Genomic DNA, 13,230 nt, shown 5'->3' on the forward strand with positions numbered 1-13,230 from the left:
ACTCAGAAATCCGCCTGCCTCTGCCTCCTAAGTGCTGGGATTAAAGGCGTGCACCACCACTGCCCAGCCCTTTCTTTCTTTTTTAATAAACAAGAGTAGGATATGGTGGTATACACCTTTAAACCTAGCACTCAACAGGCAGAGGTAGCAATGTCTTTGAGTTTAAGACCACTTTGGTCTACATAGTGAGTTCAAGACCAGTCAGAGCTACACTAACAGGACTTCTCAAATAAAAAAAAAAAAGCCAACATAATAAAATAATACTAATACTAATATAAATATATATGTAGTATATATTATATAGCAGAGTGTGGTTATGGCTAATGAGACTGTCTTGTGGGGAAGCTGGTTGGTGGCATGAGGAAGTCAAGCAGGTGTTAGACAGGGTAGTGGATGTGTCATCACCATGGCTGATTAGGTCCCCTAAAGGGACCTAATATAATATAATATAAATCACTATATTATATATGTCATTATATATGATATACTACATAATGTACATTATATATAAATATACCATGTCCCATCCCTCCTCCAGCCTCCGCTTCACAGATTCCACATTCACATACTCCTTGTGTCCTGGTCCCTGCTAGTGCTCCCAGCTCAGAGCCCCTTGTTCATTAGGCACCAGTGTAGCTAACCTCCTTTTTAGTCTGGATGAACTGAGCTCTGAAATACCCCAGGATCTTCATAGGAGCTATTTCCTATTCTTGGGATGTTCTTTACTAAACTCTTCCAATGCTGCTACTTGTTTACAATCTAAGCCCAGGTAAAATGTCCTCAGAATGCCCTCCTCAATTCTCTCATTTGGAAAAGACCACCTTTTCTTTCTTTACTTTTTGTTTGTTTTGTTTTGTTTTGGAGACAGGGTTTCTCTGTATAGCCCTGGCTGTCCTGGAATTCACTCTGTAGACCAGGCTGGCCTCAAACTCAGAAATCCACCTGCCTCTGCCTCCCAAGCACTGGGATTAAAAGCGTGTGCCACCACCACCTGACTGAGACGGGGTCTTGCTGTGTAGTCCAGGCTGGCTTTCCACTCACAGAGATCTGCTCTGTCTGCCAAATGCTGGAACTAAAGGTGCGTTGACTGAATTTACCACTGGCACCACCACCACCATTTAACATCTGTTTACTTCCTTCCGTGCTGAGTAATCTCTCTCCTGGCTGCCATTGTCCTGAGGATAGACTTGTGCTCTATCTAGTTCACACCTGGGCCTCAGATTCTGAGGGTCATGTCCAGCTGAAAGTGGGCATGTATTCAGTGTTTATGAATCAAAAGAATACAGGGTTAGATAGCTGCTTCTGCAGATGAGCCTCTGGTAAAAGATCAGGGCTAGAAGAAGTATGGATTTAGAAATACTATAAAAACATGTTTGGAGTCCTGATGTGCCATTACATATTTGTATCCCCAGCTTGGGGGAGTAAGAGACAAAAGGATCTGCCAGCATGAGCTACCTAGTGAACTTTACCTTAAAAAAAGAAAACCAAAACAGTATGTATTCAGTTGATTCCAATATTATATGACTCACATGGTAGAAAGAGAGAACAGATTTCCATCAGTTTATATCTGACCTCCACATCCAAATAAATAAATAATGTAATTTAAAAAAATCCTTGCAATGGGTTGAAGCTTAGTGAGTGAATTTGCCTAGTACCAATGTGTCCTGAGTTCTAATGATTAGTATATATAAAAAGTCTTAACTAGAAATAGATGAAAACCCTGTTAACAGGCACCTATGAAAACAGGGTATGAGCCATAATATTGAAACATCAAAACCTGCCTCTCTAAGAATGGTGCAAGAACCCCAGTGCTGTGGCAGTATGCTCATTTTTCTCAGAGAGACATGTACAGATTATCTGTTCATCCTAGATAGCCACCAGTGTCAGCAAACAAATTCTGACCAAGACATGTGCACCGAGTAGCTGCTGGGGTGACTTACAGGAACATGGGCAACTTGTATGTGGCTATACCACTGAAAACTCTCCTTAAGAAGGGAGGGGACAGCTGGGCAGTGGTGGCACACGCCTTTAATTAATCCCAGCACTTGGGAGGCAGAGGCAGGCAGATTTCTGAGTTCAAGGCCAGCCTGGTCTACAGAGTGAATTCCAGGGCAGCCAGGGCTACTTACGGAAGCCCTCACCAGATTCCATGAGAAAATATTAGTGAGCCCAATCCTGTGAGGGTCTCCTGCAGGAAATTCACAGTTGGTCTGATTTGAAAATGGTGAAAAGGGCCGAGTGGTGGTGGCGCACGCCTTTAGTCCCAGCACGAGGTCAGCCTGGTCTACAGAGTTAGTTCCAGGACAGCCGGGGCTATACAGAGAAACCCTGTCTCAAAAAACCAAAAAAAAAAAAAAAAAAAAAAAAAAAATGGTGACAAGGCCTCTCTTGTGCTTACCGGACAAAGTTCCACGCAATGTATTTGACTCCAGGAATGGGGAAAGACAAGGATGTCCATGGTCATTTCCTCCATGCAAGTCTGACCAAAATTCTAGTTTGTAGTGAGTCTAAGTGGGAAAGCTTCAGAAGAAATATATATGCTATTAACATGTCACATTAATAATGATATATTATGTATGAAAACAAATACATCATTAAAATAAGTACTTTAGTGAGCCTGTATGATCAATATACAAAAATATATTGATTTGTATTATATTTTAAAGCAGTGTCTTACCATATAACATTAGCTGCCAGGAATTAGCTATGTAGACTAAGTGACTGTGGGGGACTCAGTCACCCACTTGCCTACGTGTCTCAGGGGCTGGTATTTAAAGGCATGTAGGACCAAGATGGTTTTTAAAAATTATTTATTTCTGAGAGAAAGAGAGAGGTGTATATGTGTATGTATGCCATGGCATGGGTCACAGGATAACTGTGGGATGGTTCTTCTACCTTTACATGAGATCGAGGGATTTGAGTCAGTTTGCCAGGTGTCTATGGCAAGCATCTTTACCCACTAAGCTATTCTGTCAGTCCCTCTTCTTTCCTTTTTTTTTTTTTTTTTTTTTTTTTTTTTTTTTTTGTTGGAGACAGGGTTTCTCTGTGTAGCCCTGGCTGTCCTGGAACTCACTCTGTAGACAAGGCTGGCCTCGAACTCAGAAATCTGCCTGCCTCTGCCTCCCAAGTGCTAGGATTAAAGGCATGCACCACCACTGCCCGGCTAAAAGATTTTCTTAGTATCTTTGCCAACATTTATTTACTTATTTATTTATTTGACACAAGGTCTCACTCTGTAGTTCTGGCTATTCTGGAGCTGTGTACATTAAGGTAGCCTTGAACTCAGAGACCTGCCTGCCTCTGCCTCCCTGCCTCTGAAGAGCTCAGACTACAGGCAAGAACTCATACTAGACTCAAATGTCAGTTTTTCACTGGGTGTTGGAGAGTGAATCCAGAGCTTTGCTATGCTAAACATTTTCTATACAACTGAACTCTGTTCCCAAGAGCACACAATTTCTTCTGAGCATAAGCACATGAATTTAAAAACAAAAAAGTATACACTAAGGTATATTACCATTTTAAAAAAACAAAAATAATGTTTTTAGCTGGTTGTAGTAGAACACACTTTGAATTTCCAGCATCCAAGAGACAGAAGCATCCAGATCTCTATTTAAAATAAATGGTTTAATGAGTTTAGGATCAATAAGCTTGAGGCTAAGTCTACATAGAGAGTTCTAGGCCAGCCAGGGATATATAGTGAGACCATGTCTCAAAATAAAGAATAAAGATGGCTAAGTGCACTTGTTGCTATTGCAGATGTCTGAGATTCTGTTCCCAGTATCCACAGAGCAGCTCAGAATTGTTTGTAGCTTCAGTTCCAGGGATCTGGTATCTTCATCTGACCCCCTCAGGCTCTTGCACTCACATGGTGCACATACATAACTGCAGGCACTCACACATACACAAAAGTCACTATTTCAAAAAAGGTTTATGTGTAAGCGCCTGCAATAGTTATGTCTAGTGCATGCAGGCCTGGTGCCTATGGAGGCCAGGAGGTATCTCTGCAAGATCCTCAAGTGCTCTTAACAGCTCATTCATATCTCTACCACAACTATTTTATTTTAAACATATGTATGTATGTATGTATGTATGTATGTTTGTTTGTTTTCTGGGTTTTTCAAGACAGGGTTTCACTATGTAGCTCTGGCTGTCCTGGGACTATGTAGACTGGGCTGGCCTCAAAACTCAACAGTCTGACTGCCTCTGCCTTCCAAAAGCTGGGCTAAAAGGTGTGTGCTACTATACCTGCCTTATGTTCAAATTTTTAATATTTATCTACACTTTATGTATATGGATGTTTGCTCTTTATGTTTTATGTGTCTGTGTACCGTTTTTGCCTGGTGCTCTCGGAGGCCAGAAGAAGGTGTCAGATCCCTTAGAACTGGAGTTACAGACAATTGTGACCCTTCATGTGGGCTGGGACTTGAACTTGGGTCGTTTGGAAGAACAGCTAGTGCTTTTAACTGCTGAGCCATCTCTCTAGCTATAAACTTAAACTTTTATACAAAGCTAAATTGGTATTAATTCTGGGTGTTTAATTCTCAGGTATAGTCTTGAGTTAGCCTATCATACGTAAGGTCCTGGGTTCAAATTACACCACAAACAAATAATAAAAACATTTCCACATTTAAGAACTTAAAAATTGCCTGTATACTCTCATCAGAATTTATATGCCAATGTGCTCCAGAAAAATAAAGATGTAACAAAAAGACTTAAACTTCATATCTAGGATGTAGTAGTCTCAGGAAGGGAGAAGCAGCCAAAGGAGATCCTAGGCCCTGACCACGGAGTAAGCATGGCCCTATCAATCAGTCCAGACTAGAGAGATAATATAGTGGGTTCCAGGAGGAAAGTTTCCAAGAAAAAGGTGGCTTAATAGGATCAAGCAGTACTCTGGGCAGAGTAGGGAAGTAAAAGAGATCAATTATACTTCAGGTGCCGCCAGAAAAAATATAATTAGAAACTCTAAGCCAAAGACAAATTCATATAAGGAATAAATGTAATTGCAATACATTACAGAATTTGGCTCTCCTATTCCACATTTATAAAGTCAAAATACTATAGAAACAATTTAATGAAATAATTAAATATCATAATTGAATTTAGGGAAATAAAGGATAGAAGGTAATATAGGACATTTAAATCCCTACTGATTGCAGCAAAAATAAACATATTAGGTCTAAAATGGATACATAAGAAAACCATCATAGATTATGTTCTCTCTCTCTTTCTGTAGGAGGGAGATGAGAATACAGGTGTTGGTCAGAGGATAACTTGCAAATATTGGTTCTCTCTTTGTACCATACAAGGTCCCAGGGATCAAACTCAGGTCATCAGACTTGGTGACACAACCCCTTGACACACTGAGCATTTCAATGGCAGTCAGGCATATGCTCTGGAGAAATTAGGTAATTACTACAAGAAATATATCCATGGGGTTGGAAAAGGGCTGCTTATGGCCAGGACTTAGGGATGGGAATGGGCTATGACACAGCCTTTTTCTTTTTCACTATAAGCCATCATACCTTGTTTGATTATGAATTATGGTTATGCACTGTTTCAGTAAGATGAAAAACAGGGTTGGGGATATAGCTCAGTTGTTACAACACTTTTCTAGCAGACAGGAAATCCTGGTTAAATCCTCAATGTTGCATTAAAAAAAAGAAAAAAAAGAAAGAAGAAAAGATACTTTTTTTGCTTTGTTTTGTTTTTGGAGAGAGGGTTTCTGTGTAGCCCTGGCTGTCCTGGGACCTGTTCTGTAGACCAGGCTGGCTTCAAACTCACAGAGATCCACCTGCTTCTACCTTCCAAGTGCTGGGACTAAAGATGTACAGGTGGTGGTAGTACATGCTTTTAATTCCAACACTTGGGAGGCAGAGGCAGGTGGATCTCTTGAGTTCAAGGACAGCCTGGGATACACAGAGCAGCTTTGTCTCCAAAAAAAAAAAAAAAGATTTATTCATGTACATGAGTGTTTTGCCTGCCTGTGTACCATGTACATGTGCTTGCCTGGCATAGGAGTCAGCAGAAGTCAGATCCCATGGAACTGGAGCTACAATTCTGAGCTGCCATTCGGGTAATGAGAATGAAACTTGGGTTCTCTGCAAGAGTAGCAAGAGTTCTTAACCACTGAGTCATCTTTCCAGCTCTGCCTTGGCAAACAAGAGATATTTTAAAGGGAATATTTTAGTCCAGGAAGAATTTTTATTTTTTATTTTTTTGACATAGGCCTTCAGATAGTCCAGTCTGGCCTCAAACATTTTGTTTTTTTGGTTTTTTGAGACAGGGTTTCTCTGAGTAGCCCTGGCTGTCCTAGAAATCACTCTGTAGACCAGGCTAGCCTCGAACTCAGAAATCCGCCTGCCTCTGCCTCCCAAGTGCTGGGATTAAAGGTGTGCGCCACCACCGCCCGGCATGTACTTCCATTTTCTAAGGGATCGTTTTTCTGACCTCCACAGGCAGGGCACACACATGGTGCATATACATCCATGAAGACACATATGCATATATCCATAATTTAAAAATAAATTATTAGAAAAAGAAGTTATTTGAAAGAAAATGGATAGACCTAGACAGCATCATGCTAAATGAAATGAGCCAGACTCAAAGACAAATGAATGCTTTCTTTCTCACATGTGGAATCTAAGTTTCAATAAAATTAAGAACTCAAAGTAGAATGGAATTATTTTGGAAGAGGAAGGAAATCAGTGGGAAAGGGATGTGGAACAAGAAGGTAATTAAGAGTGTGTGGGGACATGAGCAAAGTGCATATACAAAAATGTCTTAATGAAGCTCATTGCTCTGCATAATGAATATATTTAAAAACAAAAATATAGGGGCTGGAAAAATGGCCAAGGATTAAGAAAATTTACTGTTCTTTCAGAGGACAGAGGACAGGATGGTTTCCAGCAATCATATAGTACCATAAGACCCCTCTGCAGGTCCAATTCCAGGGCACCTGATGCCCTCTTCTGGGTTTTGAGTACCAGGCATACACATGGTACACATAAATTCATCTAGGCTCATATACATACCCATTAAAACTAATAAACAAAATCCTTAAAAACAAACCCACAGAGGGATATGGTGGTGCATGCTTTTAGTCCTAATCCAGGCAGAGGCAGGCAGATCTCTTGAGTTCAAGACACCCTGGTCTGCAGAGGGGTTCCAGGACAGCTAGGGCTACATAGAGAAACTGTCTCAAAATACCAAAAACCAACCAACCAAAACAAACAAACAGACAAACAAGTAAAACAACTACAAAAAGCACCCCCCCCCAAAAAAAAAACTGGCTTAGTCCCTAAGTGGGCAGTATTTCAAAATGGCAGATTCACTCAATGTTTATTTGTTTCTTTGGTCTGGTGGGACAGTAACCGAGGTGGTGGGAGGTAACCGAGGGCCTTGTGCCTGCTTGTGCAGTCATTTTTATTACATGCCTGCCAGAATCTGCTTCCCTTGTTCATTTTACTTGGAGCTCCCAGAAGCTTCTTCAGGTTTTTGTGGGTAGAAATGTACCTGATTTCCTATGCAGAGTTTTTGTTTTCTATAGTACAGGTACAGGGAACTAGGGATTGAACAAACACTTATTGAAAGAACAAACAAGAGGCTGGAGAGAGATGGCTCAGCGGTTAAGAGCATTGGCTGCTTTCACAAAGGTCCTGAGTTCAATCCCCAGCAACCACCTGGTTGTTCACAACCATCAGTAATGGGATCCTACGACCTCTTCAGGTGTGTCTGAAGAGAATAATAGTATACTCATATAAATGAAACAAATCTTTAAAAGAAAAAAAAAGGACAAACAAAATTGACTATCAATGTTACTTTTTCCTTCCCTTTATTGCTACAGTGTTGACAAAGCACAAAACTGGGAAATGGGCAAGAAGGGTTGGATAAGGTAGCCTTTTCCTAATCTTGGCATTCATACTTGGACTTTACATAGTAGGTGCCTTTCTAGGAGTCTGATCTATCATGGATCCTCACCTCCAGACGGAGGCTGGGTATCACTATGCAGCGAAGGGGGTCTGGGGTCTTCTCCAATCCTCAATCTTAGTGTTGGGATTACAGGCGAACACCACCTGAATCCGAACCGTGTATCATAGCAGGTTGTGCTAATCACACCTCTGCACTTTACTCACAGTCTTACTATTTACTTAAACGTTTTCTGCTATGAGACCCCTAGCATTTTATTTCAAAGACCGTCCTGTGCATTCTTTATTACCACCGTGCACTTCTATTTTGCGGCTGCTTAAAAAATGGGGCACACCAGTAACTAAATTCGGCTTTGTAACAATGACTAATTCGCACACCTCGGCTGTAGTGTCGGACCGCCGCTGGGTTCTCGCCAACAATCTACCACCTCTGGTCCCATTTACGCTCAAGACCTCCCGCTTCTATTGGGAGGCAGCGTCCTGACCCTCCGCGACCTCTTTGTCACGGCGTCCGCGGGGCGTCCAAGCTGCCTCCGCTTCCGCAGCTGGGCGGGCGTGGACCTTCCCAAGATGGCGGGGCTGACCCCACTGCGCGCGGTGGGCGGGGTCCCGCCGCCGGAGGCGGGGCAGCAGGGCTGAGGGGTCGGGCTAGCAGGCGAGCCGCTTCTGAAGTCGGCAGGCTCAGCGCGCTTGCGCGGAGCGGCCCTGCGCGCAGAGAGGCAGTGGCGGGGGAAGGCACCGGTGGGGCCGACGGGCGGGCTGAGGAGGGAAGCGGGCGAGCGAAGTCCCAGTGCGCGCCGCGGCGGCCCGGGTACCCTCCCCTTCCGGGCGTGAAGCGCTCCGAGGAAAGCCGAGCGGAGCGGACTCGCCTGGGCGGCGAGGCGCTTCTCGGGTCTCCCAAGACCGGCCTCCCGCGGCTAAGGAGCTCCAGTCGTGGGGCCCGGGTTCCTCAACACACCTAGCTCCAGGCACCGTCAGAGCTTGTCCCCCCCGTCCGTCGAAGTCCCGGCGGCAGCCCGGGGCTCTTGGTGGGGAGGATGACGGAGCTGCAGTCGGCGCTGCTACTGCGAAGACAGCTGGCAGGTGAGCGGCGGGGCGCCGGGCCGCGATCGCGGGCTGCGGAGCCGCTCGCCTCCTCTCGCCCCGCTCCGAGGCTGGGTGGTGGCGGGCCGCGAGGGTGGGAGCCCCGCGGGTCGCGACCGGCTGGCGACGCTCCTGGCCCGGCTGGGGAGGGTGTTGGGGGCGGGGACGCTCCCCAGCCTCGCCCTCGGACGGGCCGGACGCCCAGGGCGGCTGCCCCCCTCCCCCACGGCACTGGGGCGTTGCGGGGGAGGGGCGTGGGTCCCGGTCGGGCCGACCCTCCCCGAGGGGCGGATCCCCGGCTCAGGTGCGGCGGAGGCCGCGGGACCTCGGGGACCTCGGGGTTCCCGTGGCTGGCGGGCCCCGCGCGGCGGCGAGTCCGAGCCCTGTCGGGGGCCGGCTTAGGGGAGGCGCGCCAAACTTCTGGCCCGGCAGCGCGGGGGTCCGCGGAGTTAAGGGGCAGACAACAAAAGCGACGGCGGGGCCGGCCCGGGTGCCGACGCGGGGCACCGAGGGCTCGGCGGGGAGTGCGACTCCGCTTCGCCTGCCTCCGCCTGGCACGAGCTCGGGCTGCGCCGCCCGTCTGGGGGAGGGTGGGCGCGGGCGCCGAGGAAAGTCGCTCGCTCGCTGGCCGGCCGGGGCTTTGTGCTCGGCACGGCTCGGGCTCCTTCGCGCAGGCCCGCAGCCACCGGGCTGTGGCCCGTCTTAGGCTCCGGCCTGGGGCGGCGGCTAAGTGCCTCCCCCGTGGAGGCTCTGTCCCCCTCCCCCATTGTCCCGGCCTCTGGCCGTTTGCGGCTTCCAGGTTGACTTTTTAGGGGGTTGGCTCCTACTCTGCTAGGACTGTGTGAGCGGAGCATGCGCGCTGGAGGCGTACGTGTGCGGAGTGGAAGGGGGGGGAGGGAGGAGGCGGGTTGGTGCCTTCACAATGCCGCCCCACGTGCTGCCAGATTTAAAGAGAAATGAACCGGTAGTTAGCCCTGCTGCCCTACGCCAAGCGTGTGCCTTGCTCCGTTCAAGGCGATTTCACCCCTCCTCAACCTGTAGCCGGTCCTCCCCCTCCCTCGCCGCTCTCGGTTAAACTTAGCTCTGAAAGACGAAATGTTGATAAATGAAATAGATTTCTATGAGTTTGAGGTGTCAGCTAAATCATCTTTATGGCTTCTTAAGGAAAAGGTCGACAGGGGCTGTTACAGATTGTATAATTAGGTTTATTATTAGACCATGAGCTAGCAGGTTTGGACAAGTATTAAAATTCTAGGTGGGACAGCGATTTGAAGTGGATGGAAAAGTTAGAATACCGATCAGAAATATTTTTGAAAGAAGTGAAATAATTTATTGCATCTTACTTATAAACATCCTTTTTTCTTCGGTCTTTTTCTCCTTTTGTTTTGGATGAAGGAATTAAGATTTTTGTCTTCGTAGGAATTCTTTATCAAAGCCTACCTGGTCTACAGTAGTGGATTCTGGGACATCAAGGACTATGTTGAGAAACCCTGTCACAGAAAACAAAAATAAAAACTAATAAAACCAACTTTATCTGTATTAGTTTTTATTATGTGGCAAACTATTAGATAGATGGTAAGCTCCGAATATTAAAACAGTAGCCTTACATAATGGAAATGACATACATTTTAAATGGTGCAAAAGATTTTATAGTTTAACAGTATCGTATCACTATGTTAAAATAAGACCCATTTGTGAGCATCCTTTTTTTTTTTTTTTTTTTTGGTGGGGGGACAGGGCTTTTTTATGGAGTCCTTGGCTATCTGGAACTCACAGAAACATGCCTGCCTGTGTCCGTGTGTGTCCGTGTCCGTGTCCGTGTCCGCGTGTGTGTGTGTGTGTGTGTGTGTGTGTGTGTCTGTCTGTCTGTCTCTCTCTCTCTCTCTCAGGCTTTCTCCTATAACCCTGACTGTTCAGGAACTTGAGATGTGGACCACATTGGCCTTGAACTCACACAGATCTGTCTTCTGCCTTCCAAGTGCTTGCCTCACCCCCCCCCCCCCCCTTCTTGTCTTCTGAGTGCTGGGGTTTGAATCCTGTACCACCACACTAGGCTTGTTTATTTTGCTTTTTTGTTTTCACAGAAATAATAATAGTTTAGGTCATTTTTAGGGCTACTTAATTGTTCAAAATGTATGGAACGAAGTTTGTTGATTGAAATGTGAAAATATTAAATTTATTTGAGAAGACTGGATAAGCACCTAATATAAAGGCTTTTTCTTTTTTACTTTAGCATTTTTTTTAAAATGAGTTTTCTTATTTCTTGAAAATAGTAAATGGTAAAATGTAATTTTGAAATTAATGAACTCGTATAAATGCCTTAAAAATACTAAAATGAGCTGAGTAGGTAACATAATCTGGTAAAGTGTTCTCAGTGCTAGAGTTTCAGAAACTTACAGCAGTGGCTTCATTTGTTGAGCTAGTAGTGTGTCAGTGATAAAAGGTTTTGATTCATTACCTAGGAGAATTTATCCTGTAATGAAGAGCTTTGTTACTTGAGTAGTTAAGCAGAATGGTGCCCTGAATTACAGAATCTCTCATTTCTGGTATCATGACATTTAGGGCAGTTGTTGCTGTGGAGGGTTGTACCTGTGCAGGAAAAGTTACAGCATTCTTGTCTGTACCTCCTAGATACCAGTAGTACACCCCTCATTTGTGACAATGAAAAATATATCTATTGCCAAAGTCCCCTGAGATGGAGTCATTGGATTATGGTGTGTCACCATTGTGGCTATTGGGAAGCCAGTAAGATGAAATCAGATAGCTTGTATATTTCTCCATGATATTATTAGGTTATGACTTACTCCTTTATGAATTTAGTGACAGTTTTTTTTTGTTTGTTTTGTTTTGTGATGCATTAAACACAAGAAGTCCCTCAGTACAATAGATCAATTAAAAAACATTTTAAAGGTATTATAAACAGATTAAAGTAGAATACAGAGCTGGACATGTGGCACATGCCTTTAATCCCAGCATTTGGGAGAGCATTTGAGGCCAGCCTGGTCTACATAGATCTAGGATAGCCAGGGCTATATAGACACTGTCTCAAAAGAAAAAAAAAAGAGAGAGAGTACAAAAATTAATCATTTTTCCTTCTGACCAAGAGTCCTCTTTGAGCGACCTTGTCTTTACAGAGATTATTTTATTTTATTTTATTTTTTTGTTTTTTTTTGAGACAGGGTTTCTCTGTATAGCCCTGGCTGTCCTGGAGCTCACTTTGTAGACCAAGCTGGCCTCAAACTCAGAAATCCGTCTGCCTCTGCCTCCCAAGTGCTGGGATTAAAGGTGCCACCACTGCCTGGCTGAGACATTTTCTTGCTTTGTAGTTCAAGGTGGGTTTAGAATACTTGGACTGCCTACCTCTACCTCCCTAGCCTGGGTTATAGGTACCTACCCCAGCTGAAGAAGTGATGCACTTAATGACTTCTTTTTTTTATTTGTTTTTGTTTTTGTTTTTCTTTGAGGCAGGGTTTCTCTGTATAGCTTTGGCTGTCCTGGAACTCACTCTGTAGACCAGGCTAGCCTCAAACTCAGAAATCTGCCTGCCTCTGCCTCCCAAGTGCTTAATGACTTCTTGACTGAAGATTGACAAGTACCAGCTACTGTTATTTTACACATTATCTCATTTAATCCTCCTGAAAGAAAACAGAGGCTTAGAGAGGTCAAATAAATGCTGAAGGTCAAATGAATGCTGCTAATGGAGTTGCTAGAGCCAGGACTTTCTTATTTTATATATTTCTTGTATTCAAGTGGGTAAATTGCTCCCCAGGGAGCAGTAGTTGACACAATTAATGAGGTAGAATTTTACTTTATTAAAAAAATTTTTTTTATGTGCATGGATATTTTGCCTTTATGTGGGCCACATGGGTGCCTGGTGCATGCTTGGTGCTAGAAGAGGGCACCAGACCTGCTAGAACTGGAGTTATAGATGGTTGTAGATGCCATGTGGGTACTAGGTATCTGTCTGGGTTCTCTGGAAGAGTAGACAGTGTTCTTAACTATTGACCTATCAATCATTTTGCATGAAGTAGAATTTAAAAATCAAATACCATACGTGTTGATATACTCCTTTGGTCCCAGCACTTGTAAGACAGATGCAGATAAAACTCTTCAGTTGAAGGAAATCCTTAGTCACATAGTAAGAGCCTGTCTGGGGTGCTAGGGTTGTGGGTGGGGACTCTCAAATACTCAAAATTAGCTTACTCAGTATTGTTTTTTT

At 44.5% G+C, this 13,230-nt stretch overlaps 1 protein-coding gene across 1 annotated transcript in view; it reads left to right on the plus strand.

Moving 5' to 3' along the window:
- Positions 1-8,550: 8,550 nt before the first annotated feature.
- The window catches only part of Ube2g1 (ubiquitin conjugating enzyme E2 G1), a 72,550-nt gene continuing 67,870 nt past the window's right edge, over positions 8,551-13,230 (plus strand). The window contains exon 1 of the mRNA XM_031352752.1: positions 8,551-9,011. Coding sequence (XP_031208612.1) covers positions 8,966-9,011 — 46 coding nt within the window. The 5' untranslated portion in view covers positions 8,551-8,965. The remainder of the gene's footprint in view (positions 9,012-13,230) is intronic.

This window comes from Mastomys coucha, unplaced genomic scaffold (genome assembly GCF_008632895.1).
Source record: "Mastomys coucha isolate ucsf_1 unplaced genomic scaffold, UCSF_Mcou_1 pScaffold5, whole genome shotgun sequence".
NCBI lineage: Eukaryota > Metazoa > Chordata > Mammalia > Rodentia > Muridae > Mastomys > Mastomys coucha.